The 23,293-nt window shown below is 46.1% G+C and overlaps 1 protein-coding gene across 5 annotated transcripts in view; it reads left to right on the top strand.

The window, feature by feature from the left end:
- The first annotated feature begins 779 nt into the window (after positions 1-779).
- The window catches only part of TMEM272 (transmembrane protein 272), a 31,635-nt gene continuing 9,121 nt past the window's right edge, over positions 780-23,293 (top strand). Inside the window, exons 1-5 of one of the 5 annotated variants that reach the window (XM_054835646.1) lie at positions 780-1,121; positions 1,542-1,919; positions 5,474-5,553; positions 12,990-13,049; positions 19,811-19,893. In XM_054835646.1, coding sequence (XP_054691621.1) covers positions 5,496-5,553; positions 12,990-13,049; positions 19,811-19,893 — 201 coding nt within the window. In that variant the 5' untranslated portion in view covers positions 780-1,121; positions 1,542-1,919; positions 5,474-5,495. Of the gene's footprint in view, positions 1,122-1,541; positions 1,920-2,337; positions 2,358-5,473; positions 5,554-12,989; positions 13,050-19,810; positions 19,894-23,293 lie in introns of those variants that run through there. The other 4 variants (XM_054835667.1, XM_054835657.1, XM_054835683.1 and 1 more) reach the window with 4 other exon arrangements.

Raw genomic sequence — 23,293 nt, 5'->3', positions numbered from 1 at the left:
CTTCCAGCACCAGTGAAGAGCATCAGAGTCTTCCAGAAGTGTCTCCCCGCTCTCTTCATTGACTGTACAGAGGAGCTGGGTTCTCTGTTTAGGTGCTCAAAGAAACCCCTGCTTCAGTGCAATGAATAAAAGCCTTAGTCTCACTCTTTGCTTTGCTGCCAAACGTCCTCAATCAAAATTTTCCAGGCTTCCAGCCTTGGGCCTGGAGACACACTAACAAAATGCCTCTTTTTCCTCTCTGAAATTATCTCCCCTTATAGCTGCAGAATCAGTTCTAGTTGGGATTTTACCCTGTTCTGCGTTTGCTGCCACCCCACGTTCTGCATCTAACCCCTTCCCTAGGAGCTGCTGCTAATTCTTCACATGGAGCTGACAGCTCATGGAAGTGCCAAGCCATCGGTGTGGGAGGCTGGACCTTTTTTTTGATCCATTGCTTTCAGTGACGTTATTTCTCACCATTTTATAAAAAAGATCTCATAATATTTGGTGGTCTTCCCACAGTGGTGTGCCCAGCAGCAGGTCTCCTTGAGCCACACAGCCCCCTCTGAGGCCTCATGTTGCGTGTGAAAGATGCGACCTAAAGAGTCAAACCAGAAAAGTAAAGGTTTTGATTGCAATACATTTTATAAGTTAAAATCTTACTTTGGACAGAGTGGGCGCACAGCAGGCAGCGCTGCAGGCACGGTGCAAGCTTCTCTGCTGCCTGGTGTTACCTGTGCTCAGAACAGGAGCATCCAGGGGATGAAGCAGCAGGGAAGAGCTCGGTATTTCACCTCTGTCACTCTGCTAGGCTATGGAAAACTGGCAGTCACATAACCACGTGGTCAGTGCTTTTTTCCAGCACGTGTGGCCATGCAGCAGGGAAAAGCACGGACAGTATGAAAACCAGCATGCGCTTGTGTGTGTGCACGTGCACGTATATTTTGCCAATCCATCAAACAGCATCATTTTCCTTCTCTTGGCTGACCCTGCTGTGGATGCCCTTTTCTTAACGCAAGACCTTTAGCACTGGGAATGATATTGGCGATGAACTGCGCAAACCTGACAGCCGAAGGCAGAACCGTTCCTCCTGAGCCGGAGCAGGCACTTTGTCAGCTCCCTGCCGATGACTAACGCAGCAGGTAACCTTTTCTTTTTTTGCGGGACCTTTCCGAAAGGATTTGAAATACATGTCAATCTTTATTAATGCCGTCACTCCTCTTGCAGAGGTGCTCTCCCTCAAACCACTTTCTCCTAAACAGAAACAAGGGCTTTCCAGAAAATAATGCCACACCTATAATTAGACCTGAGATACCAAATTGTCACCTGCTGATGGGAAGGTGACCTAGTGAGTAACCACCTAACGAATAGACCTTTGCCAGGGTGGCAGTTTGCAAAAAAGCTCTATCAACTTCATCGATAGGAAGGGGGGGAAATTGCACGAAGAATGAACGAAGTACCACTCACTACTGATTTCTGAATAAATTACTCTTTTTTTTTTTTTCTAAAATAAAAGACTTTGCGAAAGAAATTTCTTTTTTTTTCCTCCGGTACACTCACAGATGTGTGGGGTCCTTTGCTTCCCCCTGCTGACACCCTGAAACGGCGCAGGGTGGGCTGTGGCTCCAGCCAGCCGTGGGAGTGGGGAAACTGATGAGGATGGGCTCTGCCGGCAAGCGCTCCCGCATCCCACAGCTCCCACGGTGCTGCCGCCGAGAGGTGTGCGAGCAGGCGGCCAGAAGGAATAAAAGCAACTGAGCCCACCCCCCCCCCGCACCTCACCACCCACGGGCAGGGTCTCAGGGAGCCGAGCGTGGCTCTGGGGTCCCACTGGAGAGGACTCTCCCAGCCGGCTTTCACTGAAGACTGGATTTTGCAGTTCCTCTGCCCGGTCTCCCACACGCACAGGTGAACGGATTCGGCACCTACGGCACTCTCAGGTAAGAGGGATTTGCTGGGAAGCGGACGATGTGCTGGGATAAAAGCCAGTGGGGGGGCTTTGTGGTGTGTGAGGAAGAAATTGGCTCTGGAAGAGGACTTTGCCCTGAGTATTTCAGAAAAATAAAAATAAACCATACCCTCTAGCAGTCTTTATAGAAGAAATCTTGCTCCGGAGGGGCTTGCTGGCCCAGCAGGACCCCCTGGTAGTCAGGAGCTGTTGAGTGGGAACCAGGGTCTTAGGAAGCTCCAGCGACTCTTCCTGCCGTGTTCATCAGTGCAGAGTGGGGCACCTGAAGCTGGGAGAGGGCAGACCTCAGTTTGAGAAGACTGAACACCGTAGGACAAGTGTGGAGGTGGCTCCTGTTTGGTCTGACATATGGTGGGACCAGCATGAAGCTGCCTTTCGGCTTCGCCGTGGGGCAGGGATGCACCAGGCGGTCAGTGCTCCTCTTCTTTTGACTCGTGTTACCTAAACATTTAGGATGATACTAACGACTAGAAAAATAGTTCAAAGCTAAAAGTGGCTGAAATAACAAAGGAACGGAGTTACCACAGAAGGCAGCAATGTGGGACACAGCATGAGTGCCACCACTCTTGGGCAGACCTGGCCACCGGCCACCGGCAGAGAGGGCACTGAATGGGGAAGGGCTGGACACGCTGGGGGAGGCATAGGGATGCTGTGGGTCTGCTGTGGCTGGGTTGCAACCTGCCACCTCAAAAAATGTCTGTGTGGAGAGGCCCCAGCTTCCTGCAAGGGACTCAGAAACTTTTTCCCTCCTTGCTGGCCCTTGTAACACAAGAGCAGGTCCCTTCACCTTGGAGAAATGGCCCCAGGGAGGGGCTAATGGGAGGAGGTCCAGAAGTTGGCTTTGGTCTTTAACTTTTTTTCTAGTTGTGGCTGTTTTGCATTTTGCATGGGACTTTCTCAGCTCACCAGCAAACCAGGAGTAGGCACTGTGCGGCAGGACATCCACCCTGCCTTTGCATGCCAGCCATCTTCATGCTGCACCACGCAGTTTCCTGCGAGTTTCAGCGATCGTTTCCCTGTTCCAGCTGGTGAATAGTTTTCTTCCCCAGCTGCCAGGCTGCTGAATTGCACTTTAACACCCTCCTGCATTGGCACACAGGAAAATATTAATCTTTAACACCCACAGCAGCTTCTGCAGACTCTCCGAAGGGCTGGGGGGAATGGGGCAACACCTATTTATTCAGCAAACATAATGACTTCTCTGTGGGCTTTGTCAGTCCTGTAGGAGTCAAAGCCACTGTCTGAGGAAGGATTGAGGCCATCACCTGATGGTGATGTGTGTTGTGTCCTTGTGTGAACACTGTTTGTGTGTGCAGCCATCGTGAATTTGTTTTCTTTCTCTCACCTGTTAAAACTGCACGCACAGAGCTCTGATTCACAGTCATTTCTGGGCTCCATCACTAGATGGTGACATGCTCCCAGATACCGAGTCCTCCTTCAGTTTGTCTTGTTTCCTTTAGTTAGTAAAATAACAGTAAATTTAGACAAAAATGTATGTTTTATTCTCTGCTTATGGAAATGCAGCATTCCCAGTCACATCAATTCTGCTCAACATAATTCGGTATTCAACCAATTTTTAACATGGCCTTGGTTTTGTTAACACGGTTTCTGTAAGAATTACTGCTATAAAAGTAATTCTACTCATGAACATTTAAATAAAGACTAATATTACTAACCTCTGCATAATTTAGAACATATTTGTCAGCAGCCAGCGGCATACTTAAAATGCCTGGTTGTGCACTTTCTAGGAACAAATCTGCACCAAAAGTTTTAAAGTTTAAAATTAAAGTGTCATTTAGCTGTGAAAACTACCAGTTTCCCTTTCTCCTTCCCGTTTTCCCTAAGCATGCAACAGTGCTCATTCCCTTCCTTGAAGTATTTGTCAATAGTTTCAGCCCAAAGGCACAGTATTGGCTGTGCTGAAGAAGGTTTGGTGGCTGGGACGAGGAGCGTGCACGCCCCAGAGGTCAGGCACTTACGCGTAATCTCCATTCCAGTCCATCGTTCAGTATTGATGGAGACGTCCGCTGGGATTTGCAAGGCTTATTACAGCAGTAACACACAGCAAATGAGGCTTGCGGCATCATACGAAGTTGAGGGCTGGAAAGGAGAGCTAAAATTCGTGAGACACCTGATGTGGCGGTGCACACTAGAAACCTGGATATTTATGTTGGTGACTGGCTGCTGCACGCAAGTGTCTTAGCGGTGGGATGTCAGCGAAAGCCTCGGTCCCTGCTACTTGCCTGGCTGCTCACCAACAGTTAAAGCCAGACCTGCCCCTATTACTGCCGTCACTGCCAGGAAATAGAAACTGCAACGCCAGCGTGGAAGGATCAAATGCCATCCCATTCCCCACGGCAGCAGAGAGTCCTGTGCTGCTGCAGCTCCGGGGTCTCTGGGCTGGCAGGGGAACGCGGGCTCCCAGGAGACAGCCAGCTCTGCTCAGCCACGTCTGGGAGGGCTTGGAAAGGCTGGGGGGGGGGGGGTATGGCCACGTATTGGCTGGGTGGTACAAGTCTGTCTTTATCTTCAACACATCTGGGGCCCTGTGGTCCCCAGCAGGCTCTGGGCCAGGTTGAGCTCAGCATTGCATGATGAGAAACCCCACCAGGGCGGGTTTCATGTCAGCTTAGAACGGAATGAGGCTAAGCTTAAAATATTGCTTTTTAATCATCAAGAAATGTAAAGAGGCTAATTTGAGGTATGTGCAGAAATGCAGCTTCCCCCATCCCAGCCTCCTCCGCACACACCTTCATCTATCACGCGGTTGGTGTTGGTGGCAGACCTGTGGTGACCCTGGCCAGAGGCTGAGGCTTGGAGCGTGTGTGTGTGTGTGTGTGTGTGTATGTGTGTGAGCTTTCCACACGCCCATTGATGCTGGATGCTACTTGACTGTCTGGTGCTGCCCGACTCCCAGGCCTTGGATGCCTAGCTGCTTGCTCATCCCTCACCTCACCTCATAAACATTCTTCTTTACAAAGAGTTACTTTCTAATCCAGCTGCTTTTTTATCAAAGGCATCTTGTTCTGGGCTCCCTGTGGTTTGCAGTTTTTATTCTATATTCCTCTTCAGAACCCTCCTCGATCTTAAAATTATTTTCATCCTCTCTCCTCCCCTTTTGTTTAATTCATTTTTGCTCACTAAATAACTTTTGCAGAGGTTTGTGTAGTGAACCTTACTCATTTCACTAGGTTTTCTCATAACAGTTAAATACACTTTGTTCAGCCCCAACCCCAATCAAAGTCAAGACAGAACTTTTTATAGTTTTCAGGAAGTCAGCATTAATACTTCTCCCCCAGCCTTCCTGTGATCCCAAAGCATCACCAGCAGGCAAGCCCAAAGCTGCTGGAAGGCATCCCTGCCTCAGGGCATGCCACGCTGATGGCTGCTCTCTGGATTTGTGGATGCTTTGAGGTTTTCTGAGGATAGTGAAAACCTGCCGAAGTGTGTGAGTGACTCCGAGTCAAGATATTTAGTAAGTTAAAGACACTTTTCATAACCATATTCATTTCTGTATCCTCACAGACACCCCAAAAGGCTCTTCGCAATGACTGCTGGACTGGAGAAAGCCTGCCACCGGTGCATATCTAAAATTGCCAGCAATGGTAAGGCAGTTCTGGTAGTAATCCCATTCTGTATCTAAGCAGCCCTGTCGCTAAGCCAGGTACATAAAGGAATTAAGATGATCCTAGGTCCCACCTGAATCTTCCACTGAAGGTTCCTTTTCTTCCCTCCTTTCTGAGGTATTTCCTTTCCTAGGCAATTTTGGGTGCTGATGGAGCACACAATGGTAACTCTATCCCGACAGCACCTGCCTGCCGCAGTATTTGGATTACAGCAGACCAGTGTAGAATTTCAAAGAAATACAAATACCACCAAGTACCTAAATACGGGCTGCAGCAGACAACCTAAGCAATGTAACGTGTTTGTCTCCTGGTTCAAGTGGTACCTTACATGCAGTCCAGCAGAAGCATCTGCAGGGAAAGCCACCCGGTAAAGAGCAGCGCAGCCAGTCTGGGAGCAAACTCCCCCAGGATCAAATCCTGCAAAGCAAAACTGCTGCCAGCCTGAGTGCTGACACAGGGACATGAGGTCGGGGACAGAGTATGGTCAGGAATAGCCCCCTTTTGACCCAGAGGCATTTAGAGCAGGGTCTTCCCTCAGGTTGCCCGGCCCCTGGCACAACGGCCACTGCAGGTGCCGGTGGCCCTCATAAGCGGCCACACGTTGCGGGTGGGAAGCATCAATTATCTGAACAAAGGTCTTCTGCACAACAGCCTGGTCTCACTCAGGTTTGTCCCACGCAGGGTGGAGGAAGCAGAGGGGTGTAAGGAGCTGACAGCTCCCGGGCTGGGTGGACAGGCTGGTTCTTGTTCTCCGAGGAGCAACGCAGCAGAAAGCTGACCTGGGCTGGGGGCCGTGCAAGCTGCGTGGAGAGGCACAGGAGAAACAGGCTGCAGGGGTGGGTTTTTGTAAGAGCAGGGAAGCGGTGTCATTGGCAGGAGGTTAAAATCCGAAGGTTTTAAAGCAGCTTACTCCCGCTGATTCCATCTCCTTTTCACTCCGAGTTGCAAGTGCCTTTTGCTTTCACTTCTAGGCAGTAGCAATTTCTAATTCCACTCAAATATGAGAAGAAGAAAACCCCTTGACCGCTCACGATAATTGATACTTCACCCACACTAATTGCTGCATTTGCCAGTCTAGCGCTGCTACCTTGGGGTCTTTTCTATTTCTGCTTTTGGCTTCACTTAAAAGGCTCTTGAAGTTCAGAACGAACTTCTAGTAATGGTTAAGCCCCTTAACTCCTTGCTGCCTTACAACCCTCCAGAGAAAACCAAGCCAGAGGGACAGAGAGCCCTGGCAGGCAGCCCTGCCTCCTTCCAGGCAGGGAAGGAGAAGACATTTTCCGTCCCACTTGTTTGTGCTCATCATTGCCCCTGGGGAAAGGAGGGCTGGGGAGCGATGAACACCGAGGGGTGCGGAGCATGCGGCGCTCTCATTGCTCCCCGACGAGCCCCGGGGAGCAGGACTGAGCTGGTGTGGGCTCCTTCGCACCCCGCAGAAAGGATGTGCGGGGGAATCTGGGTCTGCTGGTGAATATAACAATAAAAAAAGGGAAAAGTGGTATTTTCTCTGATTTTTGTTCCTACTGGTTACAAGCAAAATGTCACTGTTCCCTGTTGGTATTAAATTTTAAATTGCCACTGGGACTTTAATCATGACGGAAAAAATAAATTATATTTCTGAAAATTTTTGAAAGAAAGGGATTAGTTTTGATGTCATCTATGCTCTCTTACATCAGGAGCACCCTCTCAGGTACCCACAAAGTTACCCACAAGTAAGGCAACTCAGAAATACCATTCCAGGAAACTCATTATCTTTAGGTTTTCATTACATTTAAGTTCAAAATCAGCTCAGCTTTAGCTATGGATCAGATGGTGCATCCAAAATTGATTTTCTGTTCATTAAAATGCAAACCCTTCTGAAGTGCAGTGACACTTAATTTCACTTTTTCTCATCATCCTGTGTATGTTTTTCAAAGAGGGTTTCAGCACAGCCCCACATTTGTACCTGTGGTCTCCTGATATTTAAATGACTCCAAAGAGTCAACCTACCTGTGCAGCATCATTTAAATTCTTTTCATTCTTGGTACAGCAATTTAAGTCAGAACATTAGGGCAGTTTTTAATTAACTGACCAAAAAAAAAGAAGGCTAATCTACTACCCTGGGTCTATTGCAAAGCAAACTGGTGGCTCTTTATGTAATGCCTAAATCTTGTCATAAAAGTACATCTGGAAATTAAGCACAAGGGGCCAAGTCCAGAACCTAGACCATGGCATGATTGTAGTTCAGTAGCTAGAGGCATAGCATAAAATTCAGACAAGCCACTCTGCAATATTGCCTAACCCCCAAAGCACACATCTACATCTACATCTGCATCTGCATCCTCCCATCTTGAAGGTTTCTGGACTAGTGGCACCTCCTTATTCTACACCATTTCTGATGAGAGTAGCATTGCTGGTGTCAATGCTGGAACCTGGAACTTACATTTTAAGTGGTGTGATGCTGGCATAGCTTATCTGGGTACCAAAGTACTATTTCACAGTTACACAACCTTGTCTAAGGAGACAGTGATGGCATGCAGCAAACAGCTGGTGGCCCTGAGCTTGGACTTGGTCTGCAAGTCAGTTTGATCGCACTTATCCCCTGCCTCCTACGATGGCTTTGCACTGGGACTGGAGTCCTCCATGGGAATGGCAGGTTCTTACACTGAATTCTCAGTATCTAGTTTGGTCAAGGGATTAAATCACCCCAGGGGTGAGATTCCTGCTATTCATCCCAAGACACTATTGCATCAATATATCTCCTTGCTATGGCACTTAGCTTCATGGACAGAGCAATCTTTGTTTCTGCTCAAGTTCATCTCATGTCTTTACCTTCATAGCTCTTTGGATCACTCACAGGTCCTTTTCTGAGTGCTCAAACCTTACTGTTATTTCCTCTCATTTAGCTGTTGGCTAGCCAAGCTGAACAGATTTAATTATTTTTGTTCAAAGTTAGTTCATTAAAGTCTTTTCTGCACATGCCATCTGATGTAGTGACATTTCCCCGTCACTGAAAAGCCCAGAAAGACACACAGTACCCACATCCACCAAACCCGTGGCCAGACTTGTCCCCGGTCTGTAAAACGTATGACCTTGCTGGAGCTGGATCCCCAGAGAGACCTGTTGAGACTTGCTTTGCCACTGCAGCACCCACACACATTGCATCCTTTCTTTTCTCCAAGTCCCTATCGATACTGCAGGGGATGCCTGCAGATACTGTGAAGGAATAAAACATGGATGAAAATATCCACTACTCGTCTGCACTCCAGCCCGTTACACCGCCGGTGTCCAAGCTGCTGTACGGCGCACCGTGACACTGTTTGCTAAGCTAGTGCACTGCTGTCTGCATCTCTCAGGGCATGATCAGTCCTGGGACCGGGCCAACTGACATGAATTTGCTCCCATCCAGGCTGCTATGAGTCAGCCCCCTTCAGAGCAGCGTTCCCACAGGGCATCTGAAGGGAGTACTGTAAGTTTACGCCCAGAGTTTTGCTCCTCAGCTTGCCCATGCAGATAAATCCTGGGGTAACTGCAGAATTTGTTTGGAAGCTGGTAGTATCTCATTTAAAAGAAAAAACAAAACAAAACAAAACAACCAAAATTCCTTTTTTATCAGGAACCTGACAGGCTGTAGAACAAACAGCATTTGGGAATGATGGCAATGTACACAACACTTCATTTATTACTGTATTTATTATCAGAGAGCTTGTCACACACTCTACTGAGTAGGTTGCACTACAGCCATATTAGCATACTACCTGAGAAGAGTGGGTAGGCTGAGATTTATACTCATAAATCACTTCTGAAAATCCCATGAGGATTCTTCTCACCTGAAAAGAAAGAAACTTTTCTCTGTCTTCAAAGTAAACAGGCACAGCCTGAGCTGATTTGAAACTCCCAAGTGCTTGGAAAAAATCATGGCAGCAAAATAAAGTCTGAGGATCCCACAGGTGAATCGGTGTCACGTCCAATACTGTCTCCAGATCCGTCCCACGTGCCAGAGGACAACTCATCCGCTGCGTGCCCTGAGGCCAGGCGCATAACTGGGGACGGAGAAGAAGGGGGTAGCAGAGGGAGGGGAGGACAGCTGCAGTGCAGGGGCATGGCTGTGGAAGGTGTAACAGCTCCAGCATCAGATGGAAGATAGACCATGATGTTAATGGTGATTTCAAGTTCATTTACTTCTGTGGGGAGACCCCAGCAGGAGTTACTCAGCTAAATAGCAGATTTATATCAGCTGACCATCCTGCTGGGCAGGAGACACAAAATCTGCACCCGCTGATCTGATTTTTGTGCCCACAGATTTCAAGGAATGTGCAAGATATACAGCCACTTGCTCTCCTCTTCCTCTGTCGTGACCCCACACACGAGCTCGTCCCTTCACCCATTTCCCAGCGCATTAGGACTCGCTCACTAGTGCTTCCCAAAGCAGGACTTCACCAGCGCCCCACCGCGCGCTGCTCTGGTGGTACAGAGCAGGGCATCTCCTGCCTGATGCCCTGACACCAGCTCCATGGAGCAGATGTCCTTCTGAGCCGTGCCCAGAAACAATTCCCTCACCCTGTTGTGTTTTTAGAGTCTACCAGCCCTTTTTTCGCTACTTTTTCTAGGAACAGGTCCATGGGCTTCTCTCACCAGCCTGTGAGGCAATATCACCAACTTAATATCACAAGCCCCACATGCGAAACTGCACAGATAGCAGCGTGCTCTCTGCAGAGCTGTGCTACCCTGCGGCAAATACCATTTTCTTGAGCAATTTGTCTTCGGACCAGAACGGGGCAGCACAACCCAAACAAATCCAAGCAAGAGCGGTGTGTCCTGACTGCGCAGCATTTCTGTGAAAACCCCACACGTTTTGGGGAAAACAGTCTTTTAGTGCTGCTAGCGGCACTGAGAGCGGCTGCGGAGCACTGCCAGTTGTGTAGTCAATTGTTGAGAGTCTCACTTTGTTAAACATGGATCTGGAAGCCTTCCCAGACTATGCATCTGCCCCTCCAATTCAAGACCTAAGAGGCTGTAGCTGAATGGGGAGATAATGAGTAAATACATTCCCAGCGATTGCTTTGGGAGGGGAATTAATGAACCATTATCTTTTTCTCTTGAGCTCTGAGTGGTCCCTACCTCCCATTTCTCCCCTCCAAAATCAAGCTAGCGGGTAGATGCTAGACACAAGCAAACACGGACACCTGTGTGCCAGACGCACACCCCCACATATACATGGGGCCCCCGAGCCTTTTACAGAGCTTACCGCAGTGTCCCTCCCCGGGGGTCAGACAGACCACACGCTGCACGATTACAAAATTACGTGATGCCTCCTTCTACCAGGCTCCTGAGTACTTGCCCATGCGGCAAGGGCAGAAACAGGAGGTGCCTATGAAACCACAGGCAGAGGGGTGATGCTGCTCCAAAAGCTGCGCCACAACGATGGGGACTTCTGGCAACACCAGGCAGTCGGTGCAGGTCCTGCAGATCTGAACTGCACCCATCTGGATACCAGATAAATGAGTTGCCTGGGCCGCGGGCACTATTTGCAGGTGATGTTCACGGGTGTGTTGAAAGCCCAACTCAGCTACAACACCATCGCTTCCGAATATGAAAATAATAGCCTAGATAATGTAACAGCAAGAGGACCTAGCAGGAAACGTGACACGTGGTGAAAAGGGAGGCTCTAGGTTGAGTTGTTCTAATGAGAGGCTGTCAGCGTTTGAAAGAGCTTAGTCAAGTGTAGGACACTATTCAAGCAGAGGAAGAATTTCTGTACTGTGCAGCATTCAAGAGATAGGAGAGCCTGAGCAAAAATGTGTGTGTGTGAGAGACTGGCCGACGGGGAGAGGAGGAGGGGGTGGCACAAAGGAACAGAAGTGCTTTCTTCAGCTCAAAATATCTTCAGTCTCTACCAATTCATAGAGATAACAAACGTGCTACTTCTGAGAAAGAAAGATGTCTCTCAAGAGCTGAAGTGTAAGATCCTCGTTCTCTGCGGAGAAAACACGAGCAGCGTGTGGGGGATGGTGTGTTCCCATGAAAAGTGTCTGCAAGTCAGAAAGCCTGGTAGATCTGCCCTGAATTTTGATGCCGCTCCTATGTCCTCTGTCTCAGTTTCTCCTTCTGTAAAATGGAGGCAACGATGTTTCCCTTTTTCTCTAAGGCACCCTGAGGGTGATGCTTTGGCAGCGCTGCCGAGTTTCCCAGAGTGGCACTGTACGCAGGGTGCTGGCAGCGTCCCCACTCCTGCGCGGCGAGGAGGACGCCATTCGCCTTGCAGAGGTTGCAGTTCCCTGGCACGGGGAACCGCGTCACACACTTTGCCTGGGGAAGGGCTGCTCCTAAACCAACCCCGAATGCTTGCTCCAAGATTTTTTTCATAAGCCTCCAAGGAGACATTCTACTCCTTTTCTTATCCATGCCCTTGTGCAACCTACGCCTACCTCCGCTTACCGTCCTTTTGCCTCCTTAGGCATCTACTTGCAGATTGAGCCATTTGCAGAAGCGCTCTGCAGGGATGCTCGCCACAGAATGTCCTCATTATGTTTTATTCTGATTTTGCAGGGCAGCGTTTCACTTTAATAGTGCCAAGTGTTCATGACTAGGCACAGAGGTGACAGCTCTTGTAAGACGGGCTGCTCACACTGCTCTTGACGCTATTGTTTCTCACTTTCTGCAAAAGTAAGCATTCATCCTCTGTAGCATCAGGCTGTACTGGGAAAATATCAGGGCTCAGATATACAAGCAGCTCTCTGCGGAGTAACTAAGCACCTCAGATCCACTCATCTGTGGGAACAGTCTATGTGCATCCCCAAGAGCATCCTTCCATGCAGCTTAAGCTGATCAGTGACAAGTCCCACTTCTTGCAGCGGGGCTGCTGCCTTTGTGTTCATGAGCTGAGCTGGGTCAGGGAGTTAGACCGGCCCGAAACTATGCACATCTGCCATAAAGACAGTTTATTTAGCTATCAGTGAAAACTGAGTGGAATGGCTTTAAAGCTGCTATTTCCTTAGCAAACAGATACGGCTCACCCGTTGCCATGGATTAGCTGATGCAAAGTTACTTGTTACCGTGCAGTCACCTGGTGGTGCCTCTGAAGCTGATGCAGGCCAAGGCAGCAGTGACTGAGTCCTTGCCCTTGCAATAAGATAGCTAGAAGTAGGAGCAACAAAAGCAGTTTGTGTCTCCCATTGCTTTTTCACTGATACAAGGACTAACGATGTACAAGTTAAAAAATGGAAGCTTGAGCTCTGGGAGAGTGATGAACCACTTGCTGGTCCCATCATCTCAAATGCTGCACCGTAAACACGATATTCCCCCTCCATTGAGTGCACTGCATTTCTTGCTACACAATTTTATGGATAAAGAGCATGTGTAAAGCATTGGATGGAACTGCAGGTCTCTCAACTTCAACCAGCCCCAATAACGCCATCTTCTTTTCTCATTCACAGCATGCTTTATATTTGGGCTCCTCACTTTCCTTGCCTTACCACTGTCCATGACTTTTACAGGTAAGCTGGCTACTAAAGCAACTTAAAAATATGAACTGCCTTGGACTGTGTGAGAGCTTAATGAGTCTTGTGGGAGAAAGGAGTTGGAAAACTTATTTGTTAAACCCGTGTGTTGGTATTTTAGCTTCAGACAGAATCCCAGCCCATGCTGCAAGGTGGGGAGGAAGCAGTGCTTGAGTTCTGACCCTATTTATCTTAAATACCCCTCCAGTGTGTCTCATCTCAATACAGGGCGGGAGTCAGGCTACTTGGAGACCTTGCCGATACATTTTTGTATCTCACAAGGTTCAAGTTTTTTTAAATTTAACCATAACTCTGAAATTTCTGGTTGTGCATTGCTTATTTTGGTGCACTTCCCTTTATTTCTTTTTGCCATGAAGCTGCTGGCATGTTCTGAGCCTCGGACCGATTTTAACTCACTTTTTTACTGGTGTATTTACTTCAGCTCAGTTGCTGCTTAGGCTACCAGTACCTGGCAAAGGGCTGTGGGTGTTTGGGCTCTGTCTGTGGGAGGAAGCTCAGAATCCGACACATGAGAAGTTTTCATTAATCAGAATCCCTCCGCATTAACTGCACTGCAAAAATCTTGGAAGCGCAGGGCTGGAAGGGAAGAAGAGATCATCTAGGCTGCTATTTCTTCACCTTTTTGAAAGTGAGACCTGGTTTTTGGCTGATCTGTCTCTGACTTTGCGAGTAGCATTTCAAGATCAAATATTTAAGAAAGTAAAGGAAAATCCCTTGAGCTGCAGAATTTTGTACATTTTTAAACTGTGTAAGGCTCTTCTTGTCTTTCTTCACCATCACCTTTTCCTTATCATTAACACGGATTTTTTTTGTTTGTTTTTGTTTTAAAAACCTGAGCATTTTCTAACACTTCATTGCTCCCTTTGGGCCGTTGACATCCTCCACAGGGGTTGCGTCCCCCACTTGAGAAACATCGATAGAGACACCAGCCCACCTCTGCTTTCAGACAGGCTTGCACGCTCACGGCATCCTTGACAGATGTCTGACTTGCCCTTGCTCAAGGAAATTCCACGGCTTCCCAAGAAGCCTATTTCAGCATTTTATTGCTCTCACAGACAAAATATTTTCCCCCATATCCAACCTAAATCTTCCCTGTGGCAAATTAAACAGATTACAGCCTGTCCTACCCACCGTGGTCAGAAAGATAGATTGGTCACCGTCCTACTCAGGAGAACTTTTGAACTGTTTGAAGGCTGCTATTATAACCCCACTCCATCTTCTTTTTTTGCCATAGATCTCAAAAACCTAGTTCTTTCAACCTGACTTCACAAGCCACTGTTTCTGTAGCTTTTTTTTTTTTTTTTTCATTTTTGCCTTCCTCCTCTGGCCTCTGGCCAACGTAACTACTTTAAAAAAAAAAAAAAAAAAAAAGATGTAACACAGGACTCCAGCTGAGACCTGAGGGAGGAGCAGTGCAGAATAATTAGCTCCTCTGTTTAACATGCAGGATTCCTGTAAACACACCTCAGAATGAAAGATGCTCTCTCTGCACCAACTCATTGGATCCAATTTAGTTCATGGTGCATTGTAAGCCCAGATGGTTTTTGGCAGTGCTGCTCCCTATCAAACATTTCTCATTTTTTTATTTACATTGAAGTTTTCTCTCCTATACATAGTGTTCAGCTTTATCGGCTGTCATCTTGTAGGTTTTGGATGTCTTTTTCCAGCGTATCCAGATCACTTTGGATTTTAAGTCCCGAAGAGCCCTTACAATCATTCCAGATGGATGTCCTTGAGCAGGTCGTTCACCTTCTGCCTCGTTATTCATGAAAGATGGTGCAAATGAACTCTATATGCAGATGCTGTGGGCAAGATGCATCCCACCTAGATTTGGACTGCACGCATCTGTACCCAGGCTAAGAGCTGTGTGTTGCCCTTGGAGTCAGTTAAGAGAAATGGGCATTTCTGACACTGAAAGTCCCATACCCCCTCTTAGGTGTCTGCATTAGGATGAAATGACTTTTAAGGGAGTCAGGACACCTCACCTGTTGGCATCTATAGTTGGCCAAACCCGCAAAAACCTTGTTCAGCTAAAGGCTGGTGCTGCTTCCTTTAGCTGGGGCATTCCGAATACCAGCGATGACTGTGGTAGGATTCTGATTAGGGCATCCTAATTAGGAATTAGGGAGTTCTAATGAGGGATTAAGGGGCAATTAAGAAGTAGGAAGATGGACTGAACTGTTACATCTCAACACTTAGGCTCTTATGATTATCCATGACTTAAAATTGCTATTTATCCCATAAGAGGATTTTAGCTTTAGCTTTCCCCAGGCTGAATACGCCTGAGTTGTGACATAGGGGTGGAGAAGTATAATTCAAAGTGTGGTACAGCTTGCATGCATATTGACAGCCAGCCTTCCGGAAATGAATCCAGGGCTGGAATCTGACCACTCATAAATATCACTTCCCAGGAATACTTCATAATGTCTTTAAGGTCAGTGAGAAGTGGAAAGTGTATGGTAAGATATTAGCCTGGACCTCCAGGTATCTATCTCCTGCATCAGATATAGACCCCTTTTTTTTTTTTTCCCCACAACTTACTGAAATTAAGAGATAATGTCACTATAATATTGTATTGTCAGAGGATATTGGTTTCCTGCAGCTACATATCTGCAAAGGTATTTTTAGTAAAATGAAATGTCAAGGAAAATGCAGATATTTATTATCCAAGCAAAAGCCTCTGATTTTCTGTTACCATGATCTCGGAGAATAACTTGCTGATGTGCCTCCAGTCATTTTGGGTCTTGTTTTCTGAAGAGGAAAACTGAGATATTTTCAAATATTAACCAATAAAATATAATAATATTTGTTAAAACTCAGAGATTAATTATTATATATTTATATTTTTATTCATATTAAATATACTTACATTTAATATAAAAACTAATATGAATTATTATATGGTATAGTATGGTATACTAGTATAGTATAGTATAATAATTATTATACTGGTAGTCCTGGTAATAATTACACACTAACATTATGCACTTCTAAAATTTGTTAGTACTGTAAATCTCAGTATAAGTCAAGATACATGAAGAGGACTCAGCAAATTTTCCAAGCTCCAGACTTGCGACATCATTTAAGCCACGGATTGTTTAGCAGCTTTCTAACTTTTACTGGTAGAGATGATCCCTTTTTTTTTTTTTCACTAAACACTCAAAAACTAAAGATAGCTATGGAAGGACTTCATAAACTTTTTTTGAGAATTTTTTTTTTATTTTCCGGGACAGTGAAGGATTGCTCCCAATAACACATTCTTGTACGTTGTCCAGACTACCTTCATATACAGTGTTCCCCAGGAGCAGCTAAATCACATTTGAAAGCTGATGACATCGTTTTCTCCATAGGCAGTCTAAATTTTCCCCTGTTCAAATTTAACCTAGTACTGCTCCTCATGCTGATATCTACACCAAATAATTCCTCAACTCTTAAGCGCTCCCAATAGTTGTCTGAAGTCTATTCTCATACTCTGCACCTTTACGTGGGAGCCAGTCTTGTCCTTTAATGGTTGTTGTTAACATAATCTTTCCCTGCATTTCAGTCCTTCAGCCACTCACCGTTTCTGTGAGTTTCCTCTGATTTGCTGATATGCTTTCTGATAAAATGGTGCCCAGAAGCAATTATTTTGAGATAATTCCTCTGCAGCGCCTATATCCTAGTATAAAGCCCACTGTCCAGGGCCTGGCTGAGGTCTGGGCTGAGTGATGGCAGCTGCGGTCATCCGCTAGGAACAACTGAAAATGGCCTGGCATGTTGTGTCCTCTGTCTATTATTAGATGAGAAGGTGGGGAGCGGCACCAGAGACCAGATTAGCCTTGCTATACAGCAGCTCTCCTTTACTATGGGATGCATTTCAACCATTTTCAGCTGACTGAGAAAAGTAACGCAGCTAAAATGAGGCCACCACTGTGTTAGCTTTCATTCGTCCTGATCCCTCATCTCATAGATAACTGTGAGTCACAGGGACAGTTGGTTAGTAGTGACCTACTGTGGGCCATCCTGCAACACTGCCCAAATCGGTGTCCTTAGAGAAGCAGGCATGGCTCATATCTTGATCGCTCACGAGTGCTCTTTCCACTTGGCTGGACTTGGTGTCCTAGATCCCACTGCAGTGTTGTTCTGTAGTAGCCAAGAGGTAAAACGTGCAAGGACCTCTGCTTCCCTAAGCCTCTCATCTCTTTTTTTTTTTTTTTTTTTAATTTGGATATTGTGCAAGTTGTTGGACATCCTTGCTGTGTTTGATCTTGCAAAGGTTGTGGGCTTATTCATTTGGACTCATGCACTGGTCTGTGTCGTGGTGAGGTTCAATTGCTCTTCACTCTAAACCACAGATCGCCCTGGCTTGCAGGGAGCATTGAACTAGGAGAAGAGTTTTGATCTCTCATGGTCCATATATCCCATAATTAACAGTCAAAGGAGAACATGGCTGGTGCTCATGGGAAAGAAGCACTAGCACTGATGCCATTCTACCAGTTTTGGTGTTCCCAAACAAATCAGGCACATGCTGTGTGTGAATTGATTGGCACATGATGTCTGTCCCTAGATTTCACTGTAACAAGTATCAATGCCCATCTGTCAACAGCAGGTCCATACTTCCTATTCACCCACAGTGCTGTATTTTAAGTTACTGCTGTGTTACCCCCTTTCACCTCCTCTTCAACTGTCATATCTGCCTGCAATATTCTCCCAAAAACTACAGAGTACCACTGCCTGTCATTCAAATCCTTCCCAAGACTGACTGCTGTCATGTTACATATATGAAAGGACTCCATAATAGATTTGTCAGGGAAACAGAATCATAGTTCCATGTAAAAAAATTTGGCATGTTCTCTTGATTATTTTTTTTTGGCCTCAAATCAAAATCTCAGTAATACAGTGGAAATAGCAATTGCCTAGGTTCCTAAACTGAAATATATTCCCTGAGATCCCCAGCCAGCTGCTTTTGTGGTAGGCTATTACAGGGTCAAGGACTCTGGAAACCCTGGCAGCTGCTTTCTGAAAATGATATAATTCTTGACGATTTCCCTGCTGCCCACCCCTATAAAGCTGGGAGTCTGAGCAGGTCTCAGTGTCACATAGTGGCAAAATGGACAAAAAATTACAGCCTTGCAATAGTGGACAAAAAGCGAGAAAGTCCAAATCCATCTATGGTCAGCCCTTTTCAGTTATGAGAAGGTTGGTAATAAATAGTGTAGAAGAGTCCACTGGACTCCATAACCCTTACACACAGCAGGTTACAAAACACTGCTCAGCATCCTATGACTAACATAAGATCTACAGCAAACAACCACAATCCAGAACCTGTGTTACGCTACGCAAGGAATACAGGAGAGGTTCAGGACATCAGCAATGTCCTGGACCAGCAACAGCAGTGGATTTGGTGGGCAAATTGACAAGTTCAAAAGATTACAGATACAGAAGAATGTAAAACACCCCAGAGGTGCTTCTTTCCTGATCCCTCCTGTTTCGTGTAGTTCTGAACATGGAGGCAAAATGTTCCACCTGAGAGACGTTTAGCACTAAGACCAGCACATTGCTTTCAGTGTCCTGCATCAGTTTTCAATTCAGGTCAAAATTTCTCCTTGAAAATGACTTATACAACAAGAAGAAAACAGAAAATCCTTTCTGTCCTCTGCAACTGATCAGTAGAAGCCCTGAAACATAGGATCAATAACAATGAAATTGTAGTGTAACGAACAGTTTAAAATGGACTAAATATGCCACTGTGTAGGTAGGAGACTTGGGCAGGGGATTCATCTCACTAACTTTAGGTATCTACAGCTGGCTGTCTAGATTCCTTGTACAGACATGGAGAGAAAGAGGCACTTTCAGGGCCCGACTCATCTGACCTATTTTAAATGCCTGTCTTAAGATGAGATGAATTGAATTTTACAAGTGTCTATTTCTCCCTATTGACTATAAAGAGAGTCTAGGAAACTAGTTCAGATATGGATGCCTGCATTGCAGACATCTATATTTGGACAGATGAGTCTCACTGCCACAGACCTGTATCACAAGCTTCAGTGTCTACTGCCAGCAATATCCTTATACTGCCATGCACTCCCTTCCATAAAACTTACCCAGCTTTCTCTTTCTAGCTGTAGATTTGAGGGTTGCCAGGATCCCTGGCTCCATAACAACCAATGCTTTTAGCCTCCGGCAACCCAAACAGCCTGGAAACTTGAGCTTCTGTGGTTCCCTGTCAGCTGCCTGGGAAGCTAAAAAGGTTCTGGGCGCTCCCACGAGCGCTGGCTCCCAAGCTTTGAAGCATCTGACTCAGGAACACGCCATACACAGGTGCCAATGAGCAGGAAAGGCCTGAGAGAAGCTTATCAGAATTCCTTCTTTTCACAAACGGTTTCAATTTTCAATGAATTTCGTACTGCTGATGAACATTTCCTGTCCAGCTCAGTCACTCGTTCCTTTAACAACGATGCAGTGGCTGTAGCTAATGACCTGTGCACATGGTTCAGATCAGTAATGACAGAACAACAGCAATGCTGTTATTACCTTTGCTCTCTCTCTTCCTTCTCCTGCCTTTTGTTTGCTCATGGCCCTCACTCCTGTAGTGGGAGATGCAAAGCCCATTTAATTCAGCCCCCATTTAAACAGACACTGGATACCAGTCTTGGGTCTAAGCATTATGCTTCACTTACAGCGTCTTTAGTTTTCACTGTACAGCATGCTGCACTATTTGATCACTTGAGATAACAAACATTATTTTTGCTGTTCAGGAATGAAGTTTTTGGAAGATTGCCCAGTTCAGCCACTAATTCCATTATATCTGTTGGTGGGTGGCGTGATTGGCAGCTTAAAGGTAACGTGTCTTCTACGTGTGAAAAATATTTTTTGTGACTAGACTTTGACTTGTTAAGACATAATGATGGCTCCAGACAGCTACGTGCATGCAGTACTCAGGAGAGCTATCTGGATTGAACTGTGCTTGTTCCAGCACCTAAAGCACCCACCAGTCAAGTGAGACGCTAATGACTTCAGCATTTGGCATTGTCCCGCACATTGTGGTGTGACTTTCTCCTACATCACAGCATCTGTGCTACCTTCCCTACCAAGGGAAATGACTACATAACACGGATGCCTGTGATAAATGGGGTCCTACTTCCACAAGCAGTCCTCCAAGCCTGCCAGACCTTTTGTTTCAGGCACACAGGCTGGACAAAAAGTGAGGTTACTCTCCTAGCTTTGGGAATACTATAAAACTACAGGTGTTTGTACATAGTCCTTTACAAGTTCAATTTACTCACACTTCAACCTGGCCGAAGCAGTGACTATGCAGCAGCATGGCTTCCTTCCAGAGTAAATATATCCTTGCCTCACAGCAGGGCTTATTAATCTAGGCAGAGTATTTTCTAACCACAGCTACCTCTCTTCTAGTGGACTGTGCTCACTTACATCTTTGCTGCTTGACAAGTACAGACACCCCCATAACTGTGACACCCTGGTCACTATAAAGCTGTAACTCTGCATTGAGTCTAGGGTAAAGGATCACCCCGTTCTGACAGTCCCTTTGCAGACTGTGTTAGCCGGCTGCTAGTGGGCACGGAGAGGCTTGACACAACAGACTGCAGAGCTGCTTTAAGGCTTCTCAGCAGGATTAAGCAAACCTGTTTTTTGCTGCCCCAGAGATGTTCCTGCCAAAGGAAGGAAAAAGGGCAGAGCTGAAGGAAAAGCTTTGGAAAGGCACTGCTGGGGCATGAAAAGCTAAGAACAAGCAAGTGCTGCTCTGGAGGGATCGTCTGTACTGGTAGCATCAGCTGTCCTGCACAGCTAACAGAGGGAGCAGAAACCGGGCACCCAGCCTACCTTCCCAGGAGCCTGGCACCCAGAGCAGACAGGATAGACCTGGCGAGTTGTGACCTAATGTTTCAGTACAGGCAGCCTGTCCCTTGAAAGGGAACCCGTTAGACTCCGACTTGACAGCGTTGCATATTGCAGCCAGCAGACCCTGCAGACAGGAGCTCACTACGTTCCCCTTTGATAATGTTTCTAGCCCCATTTCTTTGCCAGGATCGAAAGAAGGGGGAAAGAATATTCCTTTGCAGGTCTTTGCATCCCCTGCACTCTTTCACAGTGGTAACCAAACCACAGTACATCACTGGGATATGAATCATCCCCCTGAGGACCTTTGGTCAGTAAGTAAGTAAATGGAGAAAAAAAGAAAGTGCTTAATCTTGTTACAAGGAATTTGCTATGCTATGAGTTCTACTGGCAAATGCTTAGTCATTTGATCACACCAGTGGACTTATCTGTATAATCAAAGGTTCATTTAATAATAGTTTAGAAAAGATTAGAGCAGAAATGAAAGGAAATTCTCGTGCTAATGAACTGAAGCCTTCATCAAAAATGTGGACTATTTCTTACATATTTCTGGTTTAAAGTCATTTTTTCTCACCCTAAATAAGATGGTAAGCGGGTCAGTTAATATTCCTGCTGATGTCAAATAATGGCTTGAATTTGGCTTCAGTTGACAGCAGGACTGCCTATTTTGCAGTCTGGCAATACATTTGGTCAGAATTTGATTGGCCTAACTCGTGTCATCTCATAGTGCTTGATCTGTAGCCAAAGTCCACCTGTTTCAACTCTGCCCTCTGTTACATTCATCAGGCTCCACTGACTTCACTTACCAGTACATTTGCTTGCCCTCTGAGAGTTAAAAGGTCAGAGAATAAGTATGACATCAAGTCTGAATGAACGCTGTCCTGTGATGGACATCGTTTAATGGCAAGTCATTCTGGCCCAGATCTGCACAGACCTGTAGGCTCCTCATCTGCTTCTTTACCAGCTTCAGTCTTTCAAAAGGCAATGGTAACCTTTAGATGTTCACCAAGGCAACCAAACCATTCTACAGCATCCAGAAAGGCCTGCTGAATTCATGTCATGCTGCTCCATAAATGTGTATTCAGCAGTTATAAACAATGCGAGCAACTGCCAGAACTTGCTTCAATCACAGATTGGCAAGTTGATAACCATAAGAACTAAATACACTTTCCATGAGCTGGTTAGATGCAGTTGAGATCCATAAATCCATCTGGAAAGTTTCTCTGACTTCCTCAAAACCAATGCTCATCTGCCGTTTAACCCCATTCCCATTGCTGAGCTTGGTGAAGCTTGAGTACAGGCAGCTGTCTCTGTGCTGAGCTCACCTCAAAGCTAAGGAGCTGCACAAAGCTTCAGGTCAAGCCACAGGTCCCATGCGGAAACCTCAGACCCACTGGCCAGGTAGGTTTATCACTCTTGTGTGTTATAAGCCTGCCTAAAATAAATGAGAAGAAGATGCTCTGCTGGTTTGAACAGGCCTACCAGTTTGAGTGAGACATCCAGTGGAAACATCATTTTTTTGCCTATGTTGGTGCTGGGACTTTAATCTCTCTTTCCCACAAACCCGAACCAACATCTGGGCTAGAAAAATAGCTGGTTTGTGAACAAATATTTAATCATTTATACATAACTGAACAGGGAAGAGCAAGATAATCCTCTTCCCAGGATGTCCTGGATCCCCTTGCTAAGCCTTGCCTCTAGAAAATGGGGCACATGGACTAAAAGCTGAACCAGGCAGAACATACACCCAAATGGGGTTTCCTTTGCCAATGCTCTCACCATTAATCACTGACTAAAGGAGAAGGGAGACTGTAAAACGAAGGGTCCTCTTCCCTCTCATTTCAAAAAGAAAAATGAGCACAGAATAAAACTCGGGGAAAGAGAACATAGCTGAGAACCCCTGCTTGGACAGTATGTCCCTCCCCATAGCCACTTATAAATCCGCACCTTTTACCTTTCCCATTGAATATCATTCCCGGTTGGCTGAGGCAGGTTTCTTAGACTCCCTTTCCCAAAGACACAGCTCGTTGCAGGGAGGCTTGCACAGAACCTGAGTATTGGAAAAGAGGAGTTGCGATTACAAGCTAGTGTCTTGAGGACTGGGCCAAGTGTTTCAGGTGTAGCAAGGTAACACAGGTTTCACAATGTTTGGCCCAAATCCTTGTTGGGCTCTCTCCTATAAATCTACCAAAATTAAGAAAGTCATTTAGGGGAATTTGAAAGCTTCTCTACAATGCAGTCAACCTACCTTCATACTTTGTATTGCCAAGACTGAACTAGAAATCTTCTAAGCATTTCTGACGAGTCCTACTGCATTTCCCTGTCGACCAGACCTTCCTAACCTCACAGTACCATGATATTCCACCTATTTCTCTGCTGGT

This window comes from Grus americana, chromosome 1 (assembly GCF_028858705.1).
Source record: "Grus americana isolate bGruAme1 chromosome 1, bGruAme1.mat, whole genome shotgun sequence".
In the NCBI taxonomy this organism is placed as follows: Eukaryota; Metazoa; Chordata; class Aves; order Gruiformes; family Gruidae; genus Grus; species Grus americana.
Note: the sequence above shows the minus strand (reverse complement) of the source record. Positions and strands in the feature narration are given on the sequence as shown.